The sequence below is a fragment of the Salmo salar genome, chromosome 22 (genome assembly GCF_965601325.2).
Source record: "Salmo salar chromosome 22, fSalSal1, whole genome shotgun sequence".
NCBI lineage: Eukaryota > Metazoa > Chordata > Actinopteri > Salmoniformes > Salmonidae > Salmo > Salmo salar.
This window is the reverse complement of record NC_138312.1, coordinates 52,958,595-52,985,820: the sequence shown is the minus strand read 5'-3', so window position 1 is coordinate 52,985,820 and position 27,226 is coordinate 52,958,595. Positions and strand designations below refer to the sequence as shown.

General features: G+C 42.1%; 2 protein-coding genes across 7 annotated transcripts in view; one reads left to right on the top strand and one right to left on the bottom strand.

Annotated features, from left to right (window-relative positions):
* The window catches only part of pltp (phospholipid transfer protein), a 30,110-nt gene extending 20,873 nt beyond the window's left edge, over positions 1-9,237 (bottom strand). The window contains exon 1 of one of the 4 annotated variants that reach the window (XM_014168167.3): positions 9,109-9,237. The gene's annotated coding sequence lies outside the window, so the exon portion shown is untranslated. Of the gene's footprint in view, positions 1-560; positions 878-3,886; positions 4,142-4,193; positions 4,404-9,108 lie in introns of those variants that run through there. The other 3 variants (XM_014168166.3, XM_014168168.3, XM_014168165.3) reach the window with 3 other exon arrangements.
* pcif1 (phosphorylated CTD interacting factor 1) lies at positions 8,683-26,936 on the top strand. Of its 3 annotated transcripts, none has more exons than XM_014168162.3 (16): positions 8,683-8,782; positions 10,038-10,176; positions 10,709-10,833; positions 12,821-12,952; positions 13,226-13,377; positions 16,598-16,752; positions 18,515-18,662; positions 19,446-19,529; positions 20,093-20,192; positions 20,343-20,505; positions 20,838-21,007; positions 21,806-21,892; positions 22,215-22,399; positions 22,628-22,721; positions 23,011-23,186; positions 24,007-26,936. In XM_014168162.3, the coding sequence occupies exons 2-16, from the start codon at positions 10,053-10,055 to the stop codon at positions 24,344-24,346; spliced, it is 2,235 nt and encodes a 744-aa protein (XP_014023637.1). In that variant the 5' UTR covers positions 8,683-8,782; positions 10,038-10,052; the 3' UTR covers positions 24,347-26,936. The 3 variants fall into 3 exon arrangements, with proteins under 3 accessions (XP_014023637.1, XP_082823808.1, XP_014023638.1); XM_082967682.1 differs by having other exon boundaries at positions 8,717-8,782; positions 10,043-10,176; XM_014168163.2 differs by lacking the exon at positions 8,683-8,782 and adding an exon at positions 9,510-9,846.
* The last annotated feature ends 290 nt before the right edge of the window (positions 26,937-27,226 follow it).

Here is a 27,226-nt window from a genome sequence, read left to right as displayed (position 1 = left end):
CCAGAAGTCATCGAGGTCATCAACTTATATATCATCTAATAAATGGGTATTCATTTCAAACAACATTTCATATTAAATTTAAAGGTTATGAATGCCTTTTAGAGAAACTATTTGCACTGCGTATCTCAATGTTCTTCTCTCACCATTGTCCTGCAACAGTGAAAATACACAGAATCCAAAACAAAATGGACATAGATGATTATTAGTCGCTTATAAACATGTACATTTCCCCCCCTTACATTTTCACAAAGATAGGCAGTTAAGATGTACTGGGACAATGTACACACTATCGAACTGCTCTGAGTAATAAAGTCCTCTCAAACAATTACACTCATTGTGTCCCTTGTATTTACAATAACATATCTTATTTTAAGCTAATTTGTGTATTCATATCATCAACCTTGCTTACAGATGTTTTATAGTAATTCAGATGTCAATGTAGTTATTCCTTCTTGTCCTGTACATCATTCATGCTCTTAGCCCTCTTTCTCTCCATCACAAGCAGGAATTCCAAGATGCATTTCTCCTCCCTGACAAAATCCTGCACCAAAATCTCTTACCTCGATAACGGAGGGTCTGTGGAAGCCAAATAAAAGAGAAAAACAAAGAAATCCCTAAATGTTTGTCTTCTTTACGGTATCTCCACAGTGTGCAATTCAAATGCTGCAGTCTAATTCCCTGTCCTGCTGTAACATGTATGGTTGCTAAGTAAGTGAGTGAGAGAGAGAGAGAGAGAGAGAGAGAGAGAGAGAGAGAGAGAGAGAGAGAGAGAGAGAGAGAGAGAGAGAGAGAGAGAGAGAGTGTGTGTGTGTGTGTGTCTGCACAGCTCTTTGTCTTGTTTAACAGCATGGGCAGCAGTTAGTTCTAGTAACCCCCGACAGTGAGGAACTAAAAGGCTTGAAGGAGAGCAGGATGTTCCTTGACCCGTAAGATTTTAGGAGGGACTGCTGGACAACCCAACCCCGCTGCCAACCCAATTTAATTTAGGCTCTCCACAGTCTAAACTCATACAAACGGTTAACTCAACAATCGAAGTGGACAAAAACTCAATCTCCCTAAAGACCTTTCCCCTTGAAAGGACAATTTACAATTTCCTCACCACTTTCTTAGAATCTGTACAGGGGCCAAAGATTGCGGATTCCCAGAAGAAACAGCTTGTGTGGGGGAGAAACTTTGTGTAAACTCCTGCCTGTACTCCGTCTCTAAATGTTGTATATCACTAGCAGAATCATATCACTAAGTATGTGTAAATGTAGTTGGCGAATAAAGGTGATTTTGATCATAAACAGTGTCTTCTTCACAACAACAGTGACCACCACACAAAGCTAAGTGCACCTACATCATAAAACCACCAAGTGTTTAAAAGCGTTAGTAATTGAGTCATTTATGAATGGTAAAATGCTGGTGGCCAAAGTTTGAGAATTATTGAGGGTGATGGCAAGATGACACATATTCCAGTGTCAGTTTGACACAGGCTATTTTCCCAACATCAGATTTTTGTTATTGTGTTGAAACCATGTCATCTATTGTATATTATCCACCATCCCCCAGTTATCTCACTCCAGGCAACTATTTTGGCTGATGGGAAACAAGTGTTTCGCAATGGAGGAGAGTGCGGGTACTTCAGTTCATACACACAAGAGTTTCACTACACCCGCAATAACATCTGCTAAACACGTGTATGTGACCAATACATTTTTATTTGATTTGTTTTGATAAGTGTACGGTCGTATCCAGGCCAGTGACCAATAGAGAACTCTGAGTGAAGAGATCTGCGAACAAGGCACGTGTGTGTGCCAGACGCAAACCCAAACAACAGCCCATATTGTGCTTCATGAGAGGTGCTGTATTCATGCCCTTTTGTGTTTAGTTAAAGTTAACCATACTCATGTAGTTACAGGTAATCAGCACACATAGGCAAGAGCAGCCCCTCAAGAAAGAGCAGCCAAAAAACGAAACTAAACAACAAACTTGCTAGATACCCTCAACTAACTAGCAAAGCAAACGAGTGATGTTACAGTGTGTTTTGCATCAAGTTTCGTCACTTGAATAAGACATTCTGCAGAGCATGTCAGAGTTGACGGATTCAACACCTGCTGCAGAACTATATAAGGATGTGTATGCATGGCTGGCCCCAGGCATAAAGCTACATAAGCGGTTGCTTAGTGCCCCTGGCCGCTAGGGGGCCCACCCAAAAAAACATATATATTTTTATGAACTCAGTGTTAGAGTGTTAGAATAGTAGAATACACAAGGTGCAATTTTGAAATTTGATTATGCATCAGCAGTTTTTCTCTTGTTATGTCAGTCACTGGCAGTCACTCAATTAGCTCATGTCAGCTAACAATTTTTATATTGGTAAGTTAGTCTAGCCCGCTATCTAAAATTTGTAGTAATCATGCCCGAATACCAACCGGGCACACAGGATATATACCCAGGGCCCCTGATCTCTAGGGGGACCCCTTTGATTTTGTTAGTCAATCTCATTCAGAAATCTTTAACATATAATACGTATTGGCAAAATGTGTAGAATTACAGAAAATTTGCTTTAAACTGCAAACATTTCTCTCTCCACCCCATGGCTAAATTAGTAGAATTGCCTGGAATATGTTATTAAATTGCTAAACTTCTCTCTGCCCCGTGGCAAAATGTGTAGAATTGCAGAAAGTTGTTTTTAAATGTTAACATTTTCTCTACTCATCATGGCAAAATGTTGAGAATTGCAGGAAATGTATTTTAAAGCCAAAATGTTCTCTCCGCTGTCAAGGGGGGGACTAAAATGTTTTGCCAGTGAGGTGGGAGGGCCCCCCAACCAAATCTCGCTTAGGGCCCCCAAAAGGCTAGGTCCGGCCCTGTGAGTATGAGTCATGAGGACTCACAGCCTCAGCTCCTATTTCAATGGAAGGAAAGTGTCCCCAAATGCACTTGAGCCCAGCTTGAACAAAAAGTGAATCAGGTGCTCGACTTAGAGACTTGAAAATCCCCCCAAAAATTCTTCACCCAGGACACTTCAACAGGGTGACTATCCAAAAAACATTCCTTCACTCAGGACACTTCAACGCGGTGACTATCCAAAAAACATTCCTTCACCCAGGACACTTCAACGGGGTGACAATACAAGAAAATAAAATGTAAAACAAGGAGCTCTCTGTTTCTGTATAGATCTGATTATTTATTGATGGAACATAGGCCTAAAAAGTTATTCATAGCTTATGCTTTGTAATTTGCTGGTCAAATTATTACTTTTGTTGAGCAAAGAAGAACTGCAATACTGCCATCTTTGGTTATTGCCGGGGTAGCGTTTAATTCTTTTTCAAGTGATCAGTCTCTTTTTTTCAACTTTCAACATCTTCCATGGACCATCTCAAAGTTAGCATTTTATCAATAGTCAAACACAGCATGTTCATTTTCACTGGTGTGATCAATTGTCCTTATCAATTAAGCTTTAACTTACACAGTCGCATACACTAAATTGAAACACAGAAGAATGTATTGAGATTTTACCAAACATCTGTCATCTCAGTGTTGGAATCAATGCAAGAAGACATAATTAGACATAATTACAGTAACCATAGGATTTAAATACAGACTGCTTAACCAGTGTGTACATAAACAGTATTTTCAACATCCACTTAATACCCTTTGAATTGACTAATAACAACCACTTTGTAGCCCCTTACTTTTGTGAATCCTTGCTAGTTCGGTCTGTTGTGTCATCCCAAATCATAAAACACAAATCCAAACTAGTCTGGAAAAAGTGCAGCATTGAGTTCTGTTCCATCTCATATTACCTCAATTAAAATCAGCAGGATATACGTTTCTAACGATGATTAAATTCTTTCAAGTTTTTGTTAGTAGACTATACCTGAAAGTCATACCCACTCACCTTTACTTGTGCCATTGTGGAGTTGGCACAGAGAAGTTTCAAGTTTTATTAGTCGTATGTATGGTGATACACCTTCCAATGAAATTCTTACTTGCAGGTTCCTTCTCAACGATGCAACAACAATAAGAAATAATAGAAGTCTTTGTCCTCGCAACTCAAATCAACAAATCCTGGGTACAGTGAATTCTGAGCCTGCTTGGTCTGTCTACCACCTTTGTGCAGACTTTCCATCATTTAAAATATATTTTCCTTCCCCCATCCCTCCTTTCCCCCCAAATGGGCTTACACAATAAACTGCAATACTTACAGTGTGTTATTGGCAATATCTCTGTGGCAAATGAGTTGACTCGGCTCCCAAGGGTTTCCCCGGTTCAAATACTTGTTCCTGCTTTCAGCTTCAATGACTGGAGGGATGTTGAAGTGACTCTCTCCCTCTAATCTACACAAACACTCTATCTTTCTTCATTCTTTGTCTATATAGGCAAGTTGTGGAGAAAGGGGAGTGACTCTCTTTGTATAGGTCACATGACTCTCGTGGCTATTGTGATGACAGTACCCACAGTGCACAGACGTCAACTCAACATGTAGCCTTTTCCATGTTTGGTTTAATGTAATTTGAAACAACTTTGATTCAACCTGTGTGCCCAGTGGGTAATTTCTTTAAATAACATTATTATTAGCAATGTCAAAAGCCGCTCCAAAATGAGGATTGATACCAATAAAAACATGTGATACAATACTTTTCGGACATAGGGCAACTTTTTAAAAACTCCAAACCACGGATTTCAATCATGGTAAAATGTCCAGAACATTCAATGACCAAATAATTGACATTGAAGAGGGCTTATTTTCACTAGTGAATCATTATCATACAAAATACTGTACCAATTGCAGAATACACATGAGAAAAATAAGTGTGAATGTAAAATATAAAATTGTGATTCATGTTCATGACCTGAAACAAATTTGAGAGTCCCATTTTGCAGACAACTTTTTTGGCAAGGCTGTCCTTTAATTTGTGTGAGGACCTCTATTATAAATGGGTGTTCTCTTCTTAGAATTCCATTTTTGCTTTTTCAAAGTATGATGATTCAAAGGTAATTTGAGGTACTCCATGCCACGAGGTTCATTAAATAATAGGTTAGCCTTTGCATTCTTCTGACTGAGGTGAAATGCTAAAAATAGCTTGTACCAACCTTTGGAAAGATCGGGCTAAACCACTGGTCGGATATAATTGTAGCCTACTCTTTAAAAAGTGAGAATTTCCAGAAAGCTTCTACTGTAAGCCTATATCATATCTCTCTCTATTTAACTTTTTTACCAGTTTTATTACCCTGGTGCATTGTTAGGTAAGTTTTGTGCTATGTCATGTCGATTTAGGTAACTTTAATGCCATGCCACATGTTCATTTGCACAAGACTCCTGAACTGTGCAGGAATGCACTGAGCAAATTGGGAGCAGCAGGGCCAGGGTTGGTTCACAGCGTTAAGTGCCATTTAAGTCTCTGGACCACACAGATCATAGTGGTTCCCGATTCCGTGCCACAATGATGGCTCAGCCCACTTCTTTGACGTATAAAAAAACACAACATAAAAGAGCTTTTTTATTAAGTATATGGCGTGAGGCTTCTGCACCAATTGTAGACTACAGCATAAAATGTGATGGTGAATTTTTGCATTGTAATTTCAGAAAATGGCCATAATACAGTATTATCTGTAGTAATAGTGCAATGATAGTGTTTCAAAGTATTATTTACCCACCAGTGTTGTGATTTGCTGTGATATTCGCCTATTGATTTCTCCCGCCGGAGCGACGTCCGTTGTCAAAATGGGAATGCTGTTTTTACTTTGTGGCTGTGTTATCTAGTGGAAATCGGGTCAAGTGGCCAATGTAGAAATCGCTCTGTCATTTCCTGGTTGCTAAAATTCTATACTTTTCGCTCAATTTCAGTTTATGTGAGAAAACAAGCAATGAATAGTGTAGGGAATCATTGTACCATCTAAATCGCTGTGAAATATATATTTTTAATTAAAACAAATTTTGTTTTTAAATGAGAGTCTGCCATTTTATGGGATGCAGGGGAGGGGGAGATTTGTTGTGAGTGCAGCCTAGTGCTGTTGCAATTCACCTAGCTTCCGCATAGGGGAGAAATTCTAGGTGTAACACCTTTAATGGCCATAGTAGAACAGATCATCCATACATCCATGCACCACCAGATGTCAGTGATGACATCATTTATGGTGAACAAGTGAGACATGACTTTTCTCCTGACCTGTCTGTTGTACAATATCATAAACTCAGCAAAAAAAGAAACGTCCTCTCACTGTCAACTGCGTTTATTTTCAGCAAACTTAACATGTGTAAATTTTTGTATGAACATAACAAGATTCAACAACTGAGACATAAACTGAACAAGTTCCACAGACATGTGACTAACAGAAATGTAATAATGTGTCCCTGAACAAAGGGGGGGTCAAAATCAAAAGTAACAGTCAGTATCTGGTGTGGCCACCAGCTGCATTAAGTACTGCAGTGCATCTCCTCCTCATGGACTGCACCAAATTTGCCAGTTCTTGCTGTGAGATGTTACCCCACTCTTCCACCAAGGCACCTGCAAGTTCCCGGATATTTCTGGGGGGAATGGCCCTAGCCCTCACCCTCCGATCCAACAGGTCCCAGACGGGATTGAGATATGGGCTTTTCGCTGGCCATGGCAGAACACTGACATTCCTGTCTTGGAGGAAATCACGCACAGAACAAACAGTATGGCTGGTGGCATTGTTATGCTGGAGGGTCATGTCAGGATGAGTCTGCAGGAAGGGTACCACATGAGGGAGGAGGATGTCTTCCCTGTAACGCACTGAGTTGAGATTGCCTGCAATGACCACAAGCTTAGTCCGATGATGCTGTGACACACCGCCCCAGACCATGACAGACCCTCCACCTCCAAATCGATCCCGCTCCTGAGTACAGGCCTCGGTGTAACGCTCATTCCTTCGACGATAAACACAAATCCGACCATCACCCCTGGTGAGACAAAACTGCGACTCGTCAGTGAAGAGCACTTTTTGCCAGTCCTGTCTGGTCCAGCGACGGTGGGTTTGTGCCCATAGGCGACGTTGTTGCCGGTGATGTCTGGTGAGGACCTGCCTTACAACAGGACTACAAGCCCTCAGTCCAGCCTCTCTCAGCCTATTGTGGACAGTCTAAGCACTGATGGAGGGATTGTGCGTTCCTGGTGTAACTCAGACAGTTGTTGTTGCCATCCTGTACCTGACCCGCAGGTGTAATGTTCGGATGTACCGATCCTGTGCAGGTGTTGTTACACATGGTCTGCCACTGCGAGGATGATCAGCTGTCCATCCTGTCTCCCTGTAGCGCTGTCTTAGGCGTCTCATTGCAATTTATTGCTCTGGCCACATCTGCAGTCGTCATGACCCCTTGCAGCATGCCTAAGGCACGTTCACGCAGATGAGCAGGGACCCTAGGCATCTTTCTTTTGGTGTTTTTCAGAGTCAGTAGAAAGGACTCTCTAGTGACCAAAGTTTTCATAACTGTGACCTTAATTGACCAAAGTCTATAAGCTGTTAGTGTCTTAACGACTGTTCCACAGGTGCATGTTCATTAATTGTTTATGGTTCATTGAACAAGCGTGGGAAACAGTGTTAAACCCTTTACAATGAAGATCTGTGAAGTTATTTGGATTTTTACGAATTATCTTTGAAAGACAGGGTCCTGAAAAAGGGATGTTTCTTTTTTTTCTGAATTTATGTAACCCTGTATGCCTACACATTTCAAACAACCCAGTCACACCTGAGACACAGTAACTATCATAAAAATCTATTTATTGAGATCATGTGCAAGGCACAGATAGCGTTGGTTGTTAGAAACCTCTGAAATAGAAATGGCGTCTTTTCGTAGGCACTAACTCCGCAATGATTAGTTGAACAAAGCCTATAGGAAAATTACATTTTTGTTGGGTTTTTGGATAAACCCCCGAAAAGAAGGTCTGTGGTAAACACAGGCTTAGGAGATCATATACGTTTTGTTCTAGGAGATCATCTTCATCAGCTACTATCACTTTCTGTGCATTGAAGCATTTATGTAATCAAAACAAGCACATAAAGGCTTCATAATTCATAAAGGTCAAGTTAACTGACTGATATTATCCCATAAAACAAAACATAAGATCTCCTAAGCCTGTGTTAAACTCAGACCTTATTTTCATTGTTATCCCAAAACTCCATTCTTTCCACATTAATTTCCCCCATAGGTAATGGCTGAACAAATCAGAGGTAACTTCCAGTTTTTAGGACTACAACTTCTACTTTTCCAAGACCCAAAATGTGTTTCTATTTTTATAACATGTATATTATTTTTTTAATAATATTTACCATTCAGTGCACACATAATAAGAGACAGAACAGCAACATGAACTGAAAGTTGTTCATTTATTATTCTTCACATACATAAATAACGGACATATCACACAGGCATAATAAAGTGTTCTAATAATATGAGAATAAATACATAGACTAATGAGCATGTAGCTGAAGGCTATCAATGTGAAAAGTAGCCACAGCACAAAACATGCCATCGAAGTTATTACTGGTTAAAAAGTTCAGACGAGTTTGCAAATGTGTTTTTGCATGATTACTTTCACAAGCGATGTTGTGAAGAAGTATTTCTGTATGCCTACCTACAAATGCCCTTCTACATATGGCTACTTCTCAATGGCAATGTTTTCCTGAAACGACAACTAAACTGGCGCGTGCGCAATACCAAGGCCCGAGTCCCCGATACAAGATGGCGGAGAAGGTGGGGAGGGAGAGGCGGAGGCGGGTACGGATTGAATAGAGCAAAGCCTATACAGTGTTCTCAACAAACCTCTACAAGGTAAGGGGAATAACCAATTTAGCGCTACAGCAAGGGCATGGGTAGGTGGTGGAATATGCGGGGTATCATATTATCTAATCAAAATGCACGCATTGTCATTGCACGAAATAAACAAACAATATTGCCTGCAAGGGGTGCAGTGGCTATGACTCGAGAGCGCGCGCGCCATCTTGTCTTAACCAAAGTGCGCGCCCAAAATTGTGTATGTGTTTGAAATAAGGGGGTCAGATACGCCTCCAATCTCTATTTTGACAGCATACACGGGTAGTCTTACTAACTCTCGTCCTTTTTATGTCTCATTAACCCCGTTTCGTACAGTATCCTACCGTATTTTAAATGTTATTCCACGTCTCCCCCGCCTCGGTTCCGAGATGATGCAGTTGCCTTTTGTTGTGTAGCGCAGCTACCCAGCGATTTCCCCTCCTCCTTCGTGTTTGTTTTCGGGCAGCTCGAACTGGGGTGGGCGGTGTAGCAGGCGCATGCGTGTCCTTCTTTTGCCCATTTGTGTTATCAACGACAAAGATAGAAAACGCATCTCCAAGATGTCAATTTGGGATGTTCTATCTAAATCACATTTTAAATAAATCATGAACCACAAGCTACGTAGCTACAACGCATAGGTATAGCTAGCTACTAGCTACACGTCCCATACGTAACACATTCGTGTTAGCTTAACTAGTTAGCTAGCTAATATAATGTTCACCAGTGTAATCCCCACCGCTGGTTTCACTTTTGTTATTCATAGGGACTATCTATCCAGATATTATGGTATCTTGTCTGCACTATGTTGGCAGTAACACATTGTAGCTCGCTACTGTAGACTAATCATGCGCTCATTAACGTTTCACTGTTAAACGTTCAACCGTGTCGCGGGAGCAACTGTTATTTTTTCTACAGCAAAACACGCAACGGCTCTGGGATGAATCTATCGTTTAGGGAATTAATGAGTAGTAAGTAGTATTAGGCTACCATTCGCACCCAGACTGTAACCGCAGAAATGTCCATTAGGGTCTGGTTGTTAAAATGCCGGGAGGATCAAAACTTGCTTGATTGTCATATTTCGGGTAAGCATGTCCAATCACCACTTGGTTACCTTGGAGATTGTGGAACATGTTTACATTTGAGCACATAAAATAATAGTAATTATTTAGACAGTGTTCTGTCATTAAAAAAAAAAAGTAACTTCCACAGTATTTTTACCTGGCAATGTGAACTGAATAGCCCTTTACTAATATGCAACCTTTTTTATTTTCAGGACAGATGAGGAGAGATGACAAGTGAGAATCACGCAACAGTGAAGGTGGACACCTCTATGGTGATGTCTCCCACAGGCTCTGCCACACAGGGGTCTCCTGTCTCACCTTCAACCAGCAAACCAATGCCAGAGTTGCCAGGTAAGATAGCCAGTGCTTGACTTGGACTAAAATAGGTGCGTGTACTCATTTTGGGTGCTGGTGTTGTTTACATTTAGGTGTAGGAGCTCCACAATACTTTTGAGATAATATTCGATATGTGGAACAGGAGCTGAAGCAGTAAAACATTTGAGGTGCCGGTACTCCTGCCCAAGTCCAGCACTGAAGATAGCCCTGGTGATATATATGGCATAACTCAGCTTTCCACTCTGCTTACCAAGCATTCATACAATTATTTTAAAACCTAATGTATACCCTAAGTAGGCAATGCAAGTAAACTACCTAAAATGGGGATCCTATGTTCTTGCATTGAGTTATGAATTGCGGGCTACAAACGTCCGTAGTTTTGCTACACAACGCCATTTTGTGTTCTATGTGTATATATGTAGGGTATAAATTAGGCCTAGTCTTGAGATCAGTGCTGATGAAGGAAAGATTGCTGGCTCTGTCTATGACGACATGCAACTGAATGGAGATAGATTCGACATTTCTGACACCTTTCCTGTTTGTGCAGACGAACTCGTCCAGGCAGGCTGGTCGAAATGCTGGAGCAAGCGGGAGAACAGGCCCTACTGGTTCAACCGCTTCACCAATCAGTCGCTATGGGAGATGCCAGTCCTGGGGCAGCATGATGTCATTGTGAGTGAAAAATGGGTATAGCTTCTTGTTTTGTGACAGATGGGTTGTTGGAAGAGCGTGCTTGTTTTGAAATGGAAAAGCGTTGCTGTAACTTTCGATAAAGAAAAACATCAAGACGAAGCAGCTCCTTTCCAGGCTGCATCATATCCGGCTGTGATTAGGAGTCCCATAGGGCGGCGCACAATTATTCCGTCCGGGTTTGGCCGGGGTAGGCCATCATTATAAATAAGAATTTGTTCTTAACTGACTTGCCTAGTTAAATAAAAAAGAATAATAAAAAATGTATAAGTGGGATGCACTGTTGAGCGCTACATCCTCGAGGGGTTCGTGCTGATTGTACAGAGATTGTGACAGCTGGTTAAATGGCGTCCCTTGAGAAAGCAAGAACAAGATATATGTCAGGAGAAGTGCAGTATTATGATAAGGAGACTTATACTTGGAATGGAGGGGGAAAAGAGAGGGAGAGGAGGTCAGAGAGAGAGGGGGAGGACGACGATGCGCTTGAGTTGGTTAAAAATGGTGGGGAAAAGGGAGATGGTTTGTTAAAGAAGAATGGTAGAAAGTGTAAGCAGAGTGCACTTCAGAAAGGAGGAGAAATGGAAGTCAATGAGGTCGATGTATCGGAGGTGGTAGGTGAGAAGTTCTCAAAGCCCGAGGCTTGCATCGAGGGTCAGGATAAAGATGAGTCTGTGACATTAGGAGTGAAGTTTTTGGAAAAAATAGACCCTTGCCTTTTGGCTGAACTATTTGTGGTTTCAGGGTGGATGAAAACAGAGTTGGGTACTGTGGAATCGGTGAGGGTAACCAGAAGTGGTTTTGTGATAATTGTTTGTTTCTGCTGGTCAGAGGGAAAAGGCGGTCGGCGTTAAACGAATGGGGGCAAGAAATGTGAATTGTTTCACTCAAGAAAAGGGCGTCATTGAAGGAGTGATAACTGGGGTAGCAGTAAATGTAAAAGTTGACCAACTAAAGGGGAAGATTTCCGGTGTTTGTGATGCTCGTCGTTTGGTGAGATGCAGACAGGGTGGCGTGTGTGGTGAAACAAGAGTCGTTGTCTGTTCTTGAGTTTTGATGTTTAGTCTTTGCCCAACAAAGTGATGTTAGGATATATAATTTATCCTGTACGAGCTTTTGTGCCAAATACATTACGTTGTTACAGGTGTCAAGCTTATGGGCATGTGGCATCAGTGTGTAGGACGGAGGGTATAAGGTGTGAGAAATGCAGAAGGGCATGAGACAAAGGAATGTGCAGCATTGGGGAAAGTAGTGGTATGTGTTAATTGTAGGTGTGCCCATGGGGCTGGGGATCAGAAATGTCCTGTGCGAGAGAGGCAGGTTAAGGTTTCCAGGGTTAGAGTAGTGCAGAAGTTGACATATGCTGAGGCAGTGAAGAAATGGGGGGGGGGGGGGGGTCCTGAGATGAGTGGTGTGAGTAGTAGATCTGTACCAGTACAGAGGGATAAACCAACAAGTGATATGTTTCAGTGAGGTTGGATTTTTATAATTTAAATTGAGGTTGTGGTGGCAGTTGCAGAGGTATTTGGGTGTGTGTGACTTGACATCAGAAGCATTACAGGGTGTGTTAAGTGGTGGTGTCCCATCATCCTTTCAGGTTGTTGGCATGAGGTAGGAATAAATACATTTAATTAGTGGAGTAGGGGGGGGTGTTTTTGTTTGTTAGTGTGGTGTTAGATGGTAGGGTATTTATTTTTTTCAAGCAAAGTATAAGGGAGTTGTACTCCAGTCTAGTAGGTGGCGGTAATGCAACAATAATTGGATGCCAACCGCTGTTAAACCTCATCGAAGAAAATGATTTGGGACAGAAGGGATAATTATCCTTCTCAAGTTCTGTTCCAAGTACCTCAGGTTATCTTGTCTCTTGATGGAGCTTGGCTAAACCTCCTTTTATTATATCGACATCACTTGTCTTGTTTTCCTGTTCTGCTCCTAACGTGGCGGCTGGTCTGTTTGTTCCTGTCTTTCTTAGTCTGACCCGCTGGGTTTGAACGCTGCCCCAGCCGAGGGGACGGGCGACGCTGGCGTGGGCAACGGGCAGCGCAAGAGGCGCCTGTCGGAGGAGGCCGCCCAGGGGGGTCCTAACAGCTTCAAGAGGGCTAAGGTGAGTCATTGAGCAGAACGTGTTTTTTACAACTTCAATGCCGTAAAATTATACAAGCGTGACAATTTTCACGCTTCTTTACCAATGTGATTCACTTTCGAGCTTATCTATTAGACTACGCAGTGCTGTCTTGCCTGACATGAAGAAAGTCATGTTTTACTGGAATTTACTGGAGTTCGTTTTCTCTGTAGATTGTTTCATACATTTATTATTTGAATATTTCCACTGTCTTAATTGTCATTCTAATCCGATATGTGACTGTGTCGTTGACAGATTGAGGTTGGTATACCTGTAGCCCCAACGACCCCGATAGTTCCCATCTCACCCATTACTCCCGGGGCTAAGCCATGGAACTCTACGACCGGCACAGAAGACAAGCCAGGGCAGCACTCTATGCCCGCACCAGCCCCATACCGTCCCAGCGTGTGAGTACAGCCACATCACAATCGCTGGAATTGATATGTAGATTAGAGGTCGACGGATTTAATTCGCATGGCCGATTTTAATTTGGGCCGATTTCAAGTTTTCATAACAATCAGCATTTTGGGACAATAATTATGGCCGATTACATTGTACTCCACGAGGAAACTGCGTGGCAGGCTGACCACCTGTTACGCGAGTGCAGCAGGAGCCAAGGTAAGTTGCTAGCTAGCATTAAACTTATCTTATAAAAAAACAATGAATCTTCACATAATCACTAGTTAACTACACATGGTTGATGATATTACTAGGTTAACTAGCTTGTCCTGCGTTGCATATAATCAATGCGGTGCCTGTTAATTTATCATCGAATCACAGCCTACTTTGCCAAACGGGTGATGGGTTAACAAAAGTGCATTTGTGGAAAAAGCACAATCGTTGCACGAATGTACCTAACCATACCTAACCATAAACATCAATTCCTTTCTTAAAATCAATACACAGAAGTATATTTATTTAAACCTGCATATTTAATTCATGTTAGCAGGCAATATTAACTAGGGAAATTGTGTCACTTCTCTTGGGTTCATTGCACGCAGAGTCAGGGTATATGCAACAGTTTGGGCCGCCTGGCTCGTTGCGAACTAATTTGCCAGAATTTTACATAACATTGAAGGTTGTGCAATGTAACAGCAATATTTAGACCTGGGGTTGCCACCCGTTTGATAAAATACGGAACGGTTCTGTATTTTACTGAAAGAATAAACGTTTTGTTTTCAAAATGATAGTTTCTGGATTTGACCATATTAATGACCTAAGCCTCGTATTTCTGTTTATTATAATTAAGTCTATGATTTGATAGAGCAGTCTGACTGAGTGGTGGAAGGCAGCAGCAGGCTCGTAAGCATTCATTCAAACTTTACTGTGTCTGCCAGAAGCTCTTAGCAATGCTTGAATCACAGCGCTGTTTATGACTTCAAGCCTATCAACTCCTGAAATTAGACTGGCAATACTACAGTGCCTATTAGAACATCCAATAATCAAAGGTATATGAAATACAAATGGTATAGAGAGAAATAGTCGACTCGTCATAATTCCTATAAAAACTACAACCTATAACTTCTTAACTGGGAATATTGAACCACCAGCTTTCTTATGTTCTGAGCAAGGAACTTAAACGTTAGCTTTTTTACATGGCACATATTGCACTTTTACTTTCTTCTCCAACACTGTTTTTGCATTATTTAAACCAAATTGAGCTTGTTTCATTATTTATTTGAGACTAAATAGATTTTATTTATGTATTATATTAAAATAAGTATTCATTGTTCATTCAGTTGTTGTAATTGTCATTATTACACACAGATAGATATAGATATATATAGATATATAGATATAGATATATATATATAAAATAATAATCGGTATCGGCTTTTTTTGGTCCTCCAATAATCGGTATCGGCGTTGAAAAATCAGAATCGGTCGACATCTCATGGACACTAGCTGAAGAAGACCTTTTTGGTCGAAACGCATTGCAGTGGGGGTCCTGCTGTAACATATGTTGATCTGCTCATGTCTGTAAATATTTGTATTAGGGATGTAACGATTCACCTGTATGCATTGGTCCAGATTCAGATGTTTAAGATACGACTACATCGGTCCGTGGACCCCAAACCGATCCAAATGTAGCATGCATTGGTCATAAAAAGTATTCAAACATTACAAACCGCTGATTCACTAAAATGTTTTGCTCATATTACTTTCTTCATTCCGAAAATACCTAATCTACTGTGACAACTGCTGCTTCCTCTCCTTCAGTGTGGAACTAAGCATGTAACTGTGTTGACAGTCAGTCATTGATCTACAAGTCATTTTGCAAGCCAAACAACCCTAGGGAATATCAGTAGCCTAGTCAAACTGCGCACTGTGCCCAGCTTGGCGTGCTGACCAACATATGGTGGGTGGCCTCTTCTGGTTCTTGCACATCTGCGCGGCACCATAAGCATTAAAATGCTAAAATGGCTTGCTCGATATTAGGCTTCATTAGTTGAGTAACAACCTATGTAATTTGCTAGGTTCTTATCTATGCGCTGTTGAAAATGTGTGTTTTACCGGAATAAAAGTAAGCTACCGGAAACAATAGATTATATTTTGATTGTTCAGGTTCACTATCAGCAATAGTTTTGTAAGTTTTGCTTTAAACAATTTATTTTGTATTTAACCTTTATTTAACTAGGCTAGTCAGTTAAGAACAAATTCTTATTTACAATGATGGCCTACCCCGGCCAAGCCCTAACGACGCTGGGTCAATTGTGCACCGCCCTATGGGACTCCCAATCACGGCCGGTTGTGATACAGCCTGGTATCGAACCAGGGTCTGTAGTGACTCCTCTAGCACTGAGATGCAGTGCCTTAGACTGCTGCGCCACTCGGGAGCCCAACAATCAGTGTGATGTTTTGATATACAGGGTAAAGCTGATCATTTCATTACGAGGAATCACTTTTGCGAGGCGCACTGCATGGCCAAAGCGGGAGGAGAAAATAAGCTCTCTAACCGGTCAAAACCATTCGATTTTCAGATGTGTTGAAATCCAAAGTTATGCTATATATTCATTGGCTATGTCATAGCTGATTTGTAAATGATAAATGTTGATACATTACAAGCTCCAACACTTAATCGAAAAAATGACAAGTTCATTAGTGGCCGATGGTGATTTCAGAACTAAAGTGGTGGAAACAAAAAAACAGGCTACATTGCCCTAATCTGATAGTGGTAGTTGCCTAGTCTCCCTTATGACTCATATGAGGTGACTACATAGTATACATCATAGACATGTCATTCCCACACAGGGACCGACAGAAGTCAGCTCGTGAGCTCCGTTCAGCAGCAGATTTTAATTTTGAAAATGAATGTGTTTATGCGTTGAAACGGCTCACTCTGATTCGTTCTCCAATCAAACCGAATCGCTTCAAACTAAAACGTACCGTTCCTGTATCGTATCAGAGCCCATGTATCTAGATGTGTATATTTCCCTTTCAAAACGATTCAATACCTATCCCTAATTTGTATAGCCTATAGTGCACACGGTTGTGAACTGTGGGTGATCTCTGCAATATACAGGGCAGGCGGGTCTCCTTTGTCTTGTTTTGGATTTTATGTTGCACCATAGCTTATAATACAGTTCTGTCAAGTTGAAATAACCAGTTCTATTGATCCTGTGGTAGAATATACTGGGACCTGGACATTCAGACGAACGCAGTGATCAGAGAGCGACCCCCTGCCAACCATCTACCGCCCCACCCGGAGATGGAGCTCCAACGTGCCCAGCTCACCACCAAGCTACGGCAGCACTACCAAGAGCTCTGCTACCAACGAGAAGGTACATTACCCATACAACTGCAATTGTGTCAAGTCAAACTTTTTTTTAAACCTTTTTATTTCTTGCTTTTGTTACCATAAAAGTCTTACTTTTCGAGGTGCATCCCCATTAGGCAGCTAGATGTTTAAGTGTATGTTTTCTAAGCCATTGTGGTCACTCATCCACCCCTGCTGCTGGAGTGCAGCAGGGTGGGCAGGTTTTCACTCTAGCCCAGGGTCATGTTCATTAGGCACCGAGCGGAGACCACGGACTGAAACGGCGAGGCTCTCGCTGAAATGTTCCTATAAGCACCACTTATTCTCCATTGTGAAATGGATTGAAATGTTTTCCCTAATACATGCCCTAGTGAACACAACCCAGGGGCCGGTTGCACCAGTTGGTGGTAAGTTGGTCGTAGCTCTACGACCAACTTGACTTGTTGCACCACCTGGGCGATGCCCTTCTCTGAGCTACACCTGGGTGTAGATTTTACAGCTAGGAGTGAGCAGGCGTAGGGTGTTGAATTGAGACTAGATTTTACACCTGGTAGGGTGTTAAATTGGGACTAGATTTTTACACCTAGTAGGGAGTAGGGTTAGGGTGATAAATTGGGACTAGATTTTTACACCTAGTAGGGAGCAGGGTTAGGGTGTTAAATTGGGACTAGATTTTTACACCTAGTAGGGAGCAGGGTTAGGGTGTTAAATTGGGACTAGATTTTTACACCTAGTAGGGAGCAGGGTTAGGGTGTTAAATTGGGACTAGATTTTTACACCTAGTAGGGAGCAGGGTTAGGGTGATAAATTGGGACTAGATTTTTACACCTAGTAGGGAGCAGGGTTAGGGTGATAAATTGGGACAATCTCCTTTCATGATATGCGCAGAAAATATCTATCTATATTTTCAGAAGGATGTGAGCCCAGTTTTCATATTTCATAACCTCTGGGCTTTTCGAGTTACCTATGCGTGAGTCAATAACAATATAATACACTTGATTTATGCTACATAGCATGTTGAATGTGTCTGATCAGATATTGGCAAACAAAATGATGAGCTGCCGCCACTTGTTTGCCCAGGCAGAGATCAAATATACAGACGGAGATTCAGTCAAACAAAATCACGTTGATTGATTATCAGACAAGTCAAGGGCTTTTAGTCGTGATATAGACTAGGCTACTAAGAGGGTGAAGAGCAAAATAACCCACCTGTTATACTAGGCTAGTGTAGGCTACATACCTAGCTAGCAAAATGTTCTGATAACTAGACCGAAGATCATAAACGCTCACCACAATTTGGCTAACATTTTCTAGTCTACTTTCTTCTAATGTTTTCATTGTTCAGTGATATCAATTCCCACAGTAATTACAGATTGATCCATCCAGCTGTGGTGGTGGTGGGTGACGCGAAATGCCTCGCAATGTTTAGAACTGCCACGAGAATGGTAATAGCCGATTAACGGGCGCTGCCTAGCAACCATCCTTACGAAGCATTAAATCTCATGAAGGCGCATTGCTGATGCCGGACTTAGCTACGATTAGTCTTAATGTTAATGCAACAGGTGTCAGTTCTGATCCCGAAGTCGGTCGTAGCTACGCCCGTCCAAGCATTTTAGCCTTTTTTTTTCTTTCCTGCCCAACTTTTGCAACCCCGGCCCCAGGTGTTGCTTTTCTCATTTTGAAATGGATTCAAATGTTTTCCCTAAAGCATGCCCTAGTGAACACAACCCAGGGGTTATTATTCTCGGCTGATCTTGATGATCAATGATTTTCTCCCTATCTAATAGGTATCGAACCCCCACGGGAGTCCTTCAACCGCTGGCTGCTGGAGCGCAAGGTGCTGGACAAAGGGCCAGACCCCCTACTGCCCAGCGAGTGTGACCCCATCATCTCCCCGTCCATGTTCAGAGAGGTCATGAACGACATCCCCATCAGGTCAGTGGGAAAGAGAATCTGTATTAGTCCTAGGGTTAAATCTTGATTGATCATGCCTGATGTAAAGGAACTAATGGAATAGTCCCAACAACTGCTAACCCCACCCATCAGACACGCAAATACTCAAAGGATTCAAAAGATTTAAAATGAACTTTTTGAACCAAGGCCGTATATCTAGATAGCCATTCTAGTCTACCCTGTGGTGGACTTGATTCACTATGGTTGGTATGGCTAGATTCCGTTCAGGTCTTCATTGTGAATTATGTTGTCTGATAGAGCTGAGAATTGCCAGGGACGACACGATACGATATTTTCAAAATACTTTGATGCCGATACAATATTTATTGCGATTCGATACTGTGATTTTATTGTGATTCGATGTTCCAAACACATTTTTCACCAAATGTCTGCTGCAGAGGGTCAAGAGAGCCATGAGAAAACAAGTTTTCATCAGTCATGGAAATAAAAGTGCTGAAACCAAATTGTCTCCCTATTTAAAAATAAGATGGAGAACAAGCTATGAAGGAAAAATACTGAGTCTTGGTGCAGGTAATGCCAACTAGCGCAAAAATAATATTGCGACATTGTCAAATTATACGATATCTTGTCAAAAATAATGTTTACTTTTTGCACAATTGTCTGATTACATTTTAGTATGTGAATTGTCAACACACTGAAATGTCATCTTAACAATTCACCCGGTTTTATGGTTAATTTGGACAATAGTGGCTCCTTTCAACAATTTGTTTTATTGACCACCAGTTTTGTCATTTCTTACACCAGGTTGTCCCGCATCAAGTACAAAGAGGAGGCCCGAAAGCTCTTATTCAAATACGCCGAAGCTGCCAAGAAAATGATTGACTCGAGGTAGGTGTTTCTGGCACATTAGAGTTAGTTGGACAAATTCCATTTTTATATGACCTGATATCTTTGAAATTGTTCCAAGTATGAAGTCAGAGAAGCTCTCAAAGAATTCCAGCTACTAATACCTGCTGGCACACCTTTACAGTATTTCCCCTTGACAATTTAGAATACACACACACACACACACACACATATATATATATATATATATAAGTACGTTATATAACTCAAGTGATGGCTCAGCCTTTTTTAACACCCACCGCTTTGAAGGCAAGATCCAGATCGTAACATAAAAAGCAACACCATGTCTTGCCATCACACACAGAAAGCATTTATAAGTGCATCCACTGATAAACTTGAATCAGAAACCCGTGGCTTCAGATCCTAAACCAAAACCAGTCCGTTCACTTTCCCCAGCTGTCTTACTGGAAAGAAAAGAAGGCTTGATTGGGCTTGTTGAACATAGCATGTGTATGGGAGCTTGATTTGGCTAGTTGAACGGCACTTTGCTTTGAAATACTTTTGTCTTGCCTGAAGAATGACTGGTGTCTCTTATGTCCTGATAGAAACGCCACACCAGACAGCCGAAAGGTTGTGAAATGGAATGCAGAGGACACCATGAACTGGCTACGGAGGGACCACTCGGCCAGTAAAGAGGACTACATGGTGTGTGTGTGTGGTTTAGAAGTGTGCTGTACTGTATGTATATGTGGCAACAACAAAATAATCCATGGCTGTATAAATTTCACTTCAACGGAATGTACACTCACATGTTTGTTTAAAAAAACGGATCCCAAAACAATTCCTCCACCTCAGGATCGTCTGGAGCACTTGCGGAAACAGTGCGGTCCCCACGTAGCAGCAGTGGCCAAAGACTCTGTGGAGGGGATCTGTACGAAGATCTACCACATCTCAGCAGAGTACGTGCGACGCATTCACCAGGCCCACCAGACGTTGCTGAAGGACTGCAACGTGTCGGGTGAGACGTGCTAAATCGCCTCGCACTCTGCACCGTGCTTTACCAACTGACTCATACGGGACCACATTGATTACATTTGTGCACAACCATAGAAATGGATTGACTCTGAATGCCGATGTCCTTTCTGATTGTTCAGTATCTTTGCGCCCAACTAATTTAGCTACTTAAAAATCCCCAAAGTCTGTCGTTGATATTGTGGTTTTACTCTGAATTTAAGCCGTTCAATATCCATGATGGACTGGTTGTGTTGTGGTTTTTCTTACTTCCCAACTTACTGGTTTTTTTTACTTCCTTTTGTTCTACTGTTATCCTTCATTCCCTCCCTCTCCAAGACCCAGAGGCAGCAGATGTGCAGGACAGGCTAGTGTACTGCTACCCCATCCGGCTGGCCTTGCCCTCGCCGGCTCAGCCACGCGTGGAGCTGCACTTTGAGAACGACATCGCCTGCCTGCGCTACAAGGGAGAGATGGTCAAGGTCAACCGCAGCTACTTCACCAAGCTGGTGAGGAATGTTGTAGCAGCGATAATGTGTATATTATTAAAAGTACAAATATACACTGAGTACCAAACATTATGAACACCTGCTCTTTCCATGACATAGACTGACCAGGTGAATCCAGGTGAAAGCTATGATCCCTTATTGTCACTTGTTAAATCCACTTCAATCAGTGTAGATGAAGGGGAGGAGACAGGTTAAAGAAGGATTTTTAAGCCTTCAGGCAATTGAGACATGGATTGTGTGTGCCATTCAAAGGGTGAATGGGCAAGACTAAAGATTTCACTGCCTTTGAACGGTGTATGGGTAGTAGGTACCAGGCGCACCGGTTTGTGTCAAGAACTGCAGCGCTGCTGGGTTTTTCACGCTAAACAATTTCCTGTGTGAATCAAGAATGGTTCACCAACCAATGGACATCCAGCCAACTTGACACAACTGTGGGAGCATTGGAGTCAACATGGGCCAGCATCCCTGTGGAACGCTTTCGACACTTTGTAGAGTCCATGAATTGAGACTCTTCTGAGGGGATAAGGGGGCAACTCAATATGGTGTTCTTAATGTTTGCAGGTGCACTGAGGTGTCATTGGTTGGGCGTTGATACTAGCACAGTACCACTGAGTGTTTGTAATGCATGCAATCAGAAGTCCTACATGACCAGAGAGATGAATTGCTCTCTTGTTTGAGAAACTGCCAGGACGTAATCCTGAAAGGTGTGGTAGATATAATTGACTAGCATTGCCTTCTGGCACATGGCGTGACCTCTGCTAAATGACTCTCCTCTATCCACACCATGCTTTCTTTCAGGAGCTATTATACCGATACAGCTCCATCGACGATCCCAGGTTCGAGAAGTTCCTGTCACGAGTGTGGTGCCTTATCAAGAGATACCTGGTAAATTAGGGGTTAGACCCCTGCCGTTTATCTCCCTTCACCTCTCTCACCCCTTCCTTCACCCCTCTCACCCCTTCCTTCACCCCTTCTGCTCCTGCCTTTTTGACTCACTGCTCTTTCTATATATTTTTTTCAATCTCTTCACTGCCAAAGTATGAAACCATCTGTCGGGAGGCGATGTTATAGTCCACTTTCCCTCCATTTCGTGATGACAACCACCGTCCGTTACTCTTTCTCGCCATCTCTTCTGTCTGGCTACGTCTTGACATTTGTTGTGCTGATGTCATCTTTTATTGTGCTGATGTCACTATTTGTCGTGCAGGTGATGTTTGGTGCCGGGGTGAATGAGGGGACGGGCTTACAGGGGGCTCTTCCCGTGCCCGTCTTTGAGGCCCTCAACAAGCAGTTCGGGGTGACCTTTGAGTGTTTTGCCTCGCCGCTCAACTCCTACTTCAAGCAGTTCTGCTCTGCCTTCCCCGACACAGATGGCTTTTTCGGATCCAGGGGGTAGGTTTAGAGACAGAAAGAAATATTTGCTTCTCATCCCAGTGTTTCTCAACCTCTGGTCCAGGGACTCTTGTCTATTTTACAATGCTAGTTTAAATGTTAGAAACACTGGTCTAACCTATCACAACTAAACCGAGACCCCCCAGACATGGTCCGTGTACTTTTAGTAATTTGTTCTTCTATGGTTATCTAGTTTGAGCCTGTTCAAAAATGTTCTTTGCCTCCCAGGCCCTTCCTGGACTTCTCACCAGCCAGTGGCTCCTTTGAGGCCAACCCTCCCTTCAGTGAGGAGCTGATGGATGCCATGGTGACACACTTTGAGGTGCTCCTCTTTAGTCATTTACTCATTGCTCGTTAAAACGCTTTTAAAGTGACGGTTCACCCCTCAAAGTCTGTCCGATGTGTTTATACTTCAAAAGTGGTATGAGTCCATATACCACGTGCTGTGTAGATCCCATCGAATGTATTAGGAGAAAATCTGCAGTACAAAAATCCTACATGAACAGGGGGGACAATTAGCACCATTTAACTCCAGCTTAACTTTCAACTGAACTGTTCACTTTTGAATTCCTGGGAGAGTTTGTATTGAACAAATGTACTGTGTCCTGTAGAATCTGCTGGAGAAGTCCAGCGAGCCGCTGTCCTTCATCATCTTCGTCCCGGAGTGGCGAGACCCGCTGACCCCGGCCCTCCACCGCATGGAGACCAGCGCCTTCCGCCGCTACCAGATGTCGGTGCCCGCCTTCGAGCATGAGTACCGCAGCGGCTCGCAGCACATCTGCAAGAAGTGAGTGTGTCCAACAGCACAGGGTCCATTGTTCTGACTAGGGTTGTCACATTACCGTTGTCGTGATACTCAGGGCATGGAAGAAGGCTAGGGTTGTCACATTACCGTTGTCGTGATACTCAGGGCATGGAAGAAGGCTAGGGTTGTCACATTACCGTTGTCGTGATACTCAGGGCATGGAAGAAGGCTAGGGTTGTCACATTACCGTTGTCGTGATACTCAGGGCATGGAAGAAGGCTAGGGTTGTCACATTACCGTTGTCGTGATACTCAGGGCATGGAAGAAGGCTAGGGTTGTCACATTACCGTTGTCGTGATACTCAGGGCATGGAAGAAGGCTAGGGTTGTCACATTACCGTTGTCGTGATACTCAGGGCATGGAAGAAGGCTAGGGTTGTCACATTACCGTTGTCGTGATACTCAGGGCATGGAAGAAGGCTAGGGTTGTCACATTACCGTTGTCGTGATACTCAGGGCATGGAAGAAGGCTAGGGTTGTCACATTACCGTTGTCGTGATACTCAGGGCATGGAAGAAGGAAAATAAAAAAACATGATGCAGACTTCATTTCTTGATGCTTGAAACAGTAATTTTTTTTTGTCACCCAGAGTCACATTCTGTTCATTTTCCAAGCTATAGCGCACAATATTTGACATAAAGGACCAACAAGTGTAATGTGCTTCATGTTTTTGCCCAAGTGCTCATTGCTGTATTTTGGGAAATGACGCTTCCAGATGCACTCTACAGAGGACACAAGCATAGCTGCATTTTGATTTGTATGAAGGGAGTTTAAATGGATCTCTCTCGCTATCTCTCTCTCAGGGAGGCGATGTACTACAAGGCCGTCCACGGCACGGTGGTCATCTTCCTGCAGAATGCCGCCGGCTTTGCCAAGTGGGAGCCCACGCCAGAGCGCATCCAGGAGCTGCTGGCAGCCTACCAGGTCTCCAGGCGAGCCTTGGGCTCCCCAGGTCCCTCCTCCGCTCCTACTACGACCTCCCCGGCCAGTGCAGGGGGGTCAGGCGACAAAGACTCTATTGCCGCCAAAACGGCACCCGAACGATCAGCCAGTTTGGACACATCACCCACTCGCCAGGACAACAGCAGTAGTAGTAATCCTGTGGAAAAGACTACACCACCTTCCGAAACAGCCAGCGTTTAAAAGCAGGGGAGGGGACGTAGGTAAGGATAGGGAGCGTTTGGTGGTGGGGGTAGACCACAAATGGTGCTGAGTGTGGGGGGGGATTTGGTCCTGGACTGCTAGAATGGACTACGAAGGAGGGCCTCCTCCCTTAAAATCAGTTTACTTTCTCAACTATTTAATATTAGTTCTACTAGGTTTTTATAATTCTGGTCGTTATTTACTGTAGTAACGCTTGTTGCTTTTTATCAATGTAGCTAGTGGTTGTGGTTTACTAGGATTCCTTTTTTCTATCATTGGTGCTGTCGTCGTCAGTAATTATTGGGTAATTCTAGTCATTGTTCATTGGCCTTTTTGAAGTACTGTTTGTCCCAAATGGCACCCTGGGAATAGGCTGCTATTTGGAACGCACAGATAGTGATCTGCTCCCGAGCAGCGGGACTTGGCTGTCAGTTTTGATGTGTGGAATTGAAAAATGTGTATTTTGAAAGACTTAAGTTTTGTTTGTCCAAATCCCTTCTAATCCTAAATAGGTACAGGGTGGAGGTGCCGTTGGGTAATAAGGCAGCTATGTTTCTAACCCCCTTAAGCCGACAAACAGTTTAGAGGCAACCCTTGTACATACGACAGCCAGCAGTAAGTTAGAGTACTGAACGAGAGAGATTCAGGCCTTTATATTGCTGCATTGCATTGTGGACTACTGTTATGCAGGTCAGAAATGCCTGAGAGTAGTAGTTCCATATTGGCACCGTTTCCATATCTGCGGTTGAAGAAAGCTCATCAAATTGTTAACCACTTTCCCGATACACGCAAAATACAGGCCTTTAATACATCTTACAATGGCAATATGTTGTAAATCATTGGCTCGAACAACAGCTGAATTATTCTTATTTTCCCCCTGCGCTATATGTAAGTCCAAAGTAACAACTACGAAAGGAGTTGAACTGGCTTGTTGAGCAAAATGTGTCCCTTCCCTTAGAGCCCTGTCCCACCTCTTATAAAATAAGGAAAAGCACTAAATCAAATGATATCTGCCTCTTTAAACAGAAAAAATGTTGATTTGTGTTCAACCTTGGTTGAGGTGTTTTCACATTGTAGTATGGCATAGAAAAATACATTCAGTTACGTTGTTTTTAATCCCTCCAATCTCAATTGTATTTTTTGTATATGTTTACACCAGTATGAGATTAGAACGCATCACTGGGCAGCACAATGAATGTAAAATTGAAAAGGCAAAACAGAAGGTCATGATGCCTTGCGTCCGACATGGCACTCTATACCCTCTGTAGTGCCCTAATTTTGGGCTCTGGTCAAAAAGAAGTGCCCTATATAGGGACTAGATTTCCCTTTGGGACGCAGCCCCAAGAGCCTCACTTCGGCCTCAGTCATCGAGGGGAGAGAATTAATGTATAAAAAAATAAGATGAAAGACAAATGTTATTGTACAATTCCTCCATCGTATGACAAATGCGTCTCTGTCCTTGTAAACTATGATTATCAGGCACTGACTGTCATCTCAGCATATGCTCATCTATAGCACGAATGCTTTGTACAATGAGCTTAGACATAGTTTCTTCTAGATAGCATCACTTGCCTTTGCCCCATTTGTATATACTTAGTAGTGAGTTTTTTTTATAGAGAACTACAATGATTGCAGGCATAAGGCTGTAGGATAAGACAAAGATCTGTTTATGCTGTTGAAACTGTATGATGGTCATCTTGCTCTTTGAACATAATACGTACTACAGTAAGTCTGGCATCGCGCCCCAGAACCTGGATACAAACTCTAGCAATTCGTTCTTTGTCATTTGAGCATTGAGCACCAGTCACATACCCTGATCCTAGTATGTTTCTGTCACCAGCAAAACAAATTGTACATATTGTACAGAAAATTGGTATGAATTGTGTTATTTTTCTCTGTTACACAATTGTATTGAGCTCTGATGAAAGAAAAAAAAAAACAATTGAATGTTGTCTGTTTCTCCATGTTTTTTTTAATTTGAGTTCATTTAACATAATTTTAAGATATCTTTATGTATTATACAGTTTATCACATAGAAATCGTTTTAATCTAAACCAAAGTGTTATTAAAAGAAGAAAAAAATCTATCTTGTATCTAAAAGTAGACTTGTGTATGATTGCATCAGTAATGGATAAGGTGTAACCAGCAAAATTACTCCTTGAGTTTATTTTTATAATTCGTATAATTTTTTTTGTTCTAGTAAGAGCAGATTGTATGTTTGGAATTTATTTTGCATGACACTTTTGACACTTAAATCATAAAAATGTTTATTCTTAAATCAGTTCATAGACTTTTTACATAAAGTATGAATACATGTATTTATCCCTGTTTACCCTTATGGTAATTTATTGTCTGTAGAACATTTGTAATGCCATGAATGTTTTTATCAATGTGATGGGCAAGAATAAGGAGAATGTAAATACTGTCTGTGCTGAATTCATTCATTAATCTTCCTAGTCTTCTCTCTGAGTAGATTATCAATGTTTCTCCATTGGAACAAGCATACAGATGCGCTGAATCATATTTGTTCCCAGTAAAATGTGTCAAACCATGTATGTTGTTTGCATTTCTAATAAACTACCATACTGTAGCTGTGCTTTTTAGGCTCTCTTCAAGATGCTGACTGGTCTGCTGACATCCCATGTTTTGGGCTTTGAACCCCCTAAAGGTTCCCCAGAGCCATCTCTTGGAAAATATTACATATCTGTACATTATGCCATAGTTGTTGCATTACTACATATTACTTTAGTGAAAGAAAAACGTATACTGCGTCACTACAACCTAAATGTTAAGAGATAAAACAGGTTATAGAGCGCAATAGTCAGTATATTCCAAACGCTGATGGTCATTAGTTGCTTCTGAAAGCCCCTACAAATATGG

Coding starts and splice junctions, on each gene's coding strand:
- pcif1 (XM_014168162.3), top strand. CDS start 10,053: ATGACAAGTGAGAATCACGCAACAGTGAAGGTGGACACCTCTATGGTG. Junction 20,506..20,837: donor GAAGGACTGCAACGTGTCGG/GTGAGACGTGCT, acceptor TCCCTCTCCAAG/ACCCAGAGGCAGCAGATGTG. Junction 21,008..21,805: donor GCAGCTACTTCACCAAGCTG/GTGAGGAATGTT, acceptor GCTTTCTTTCAG/GAGCTATTATACCGATACAG.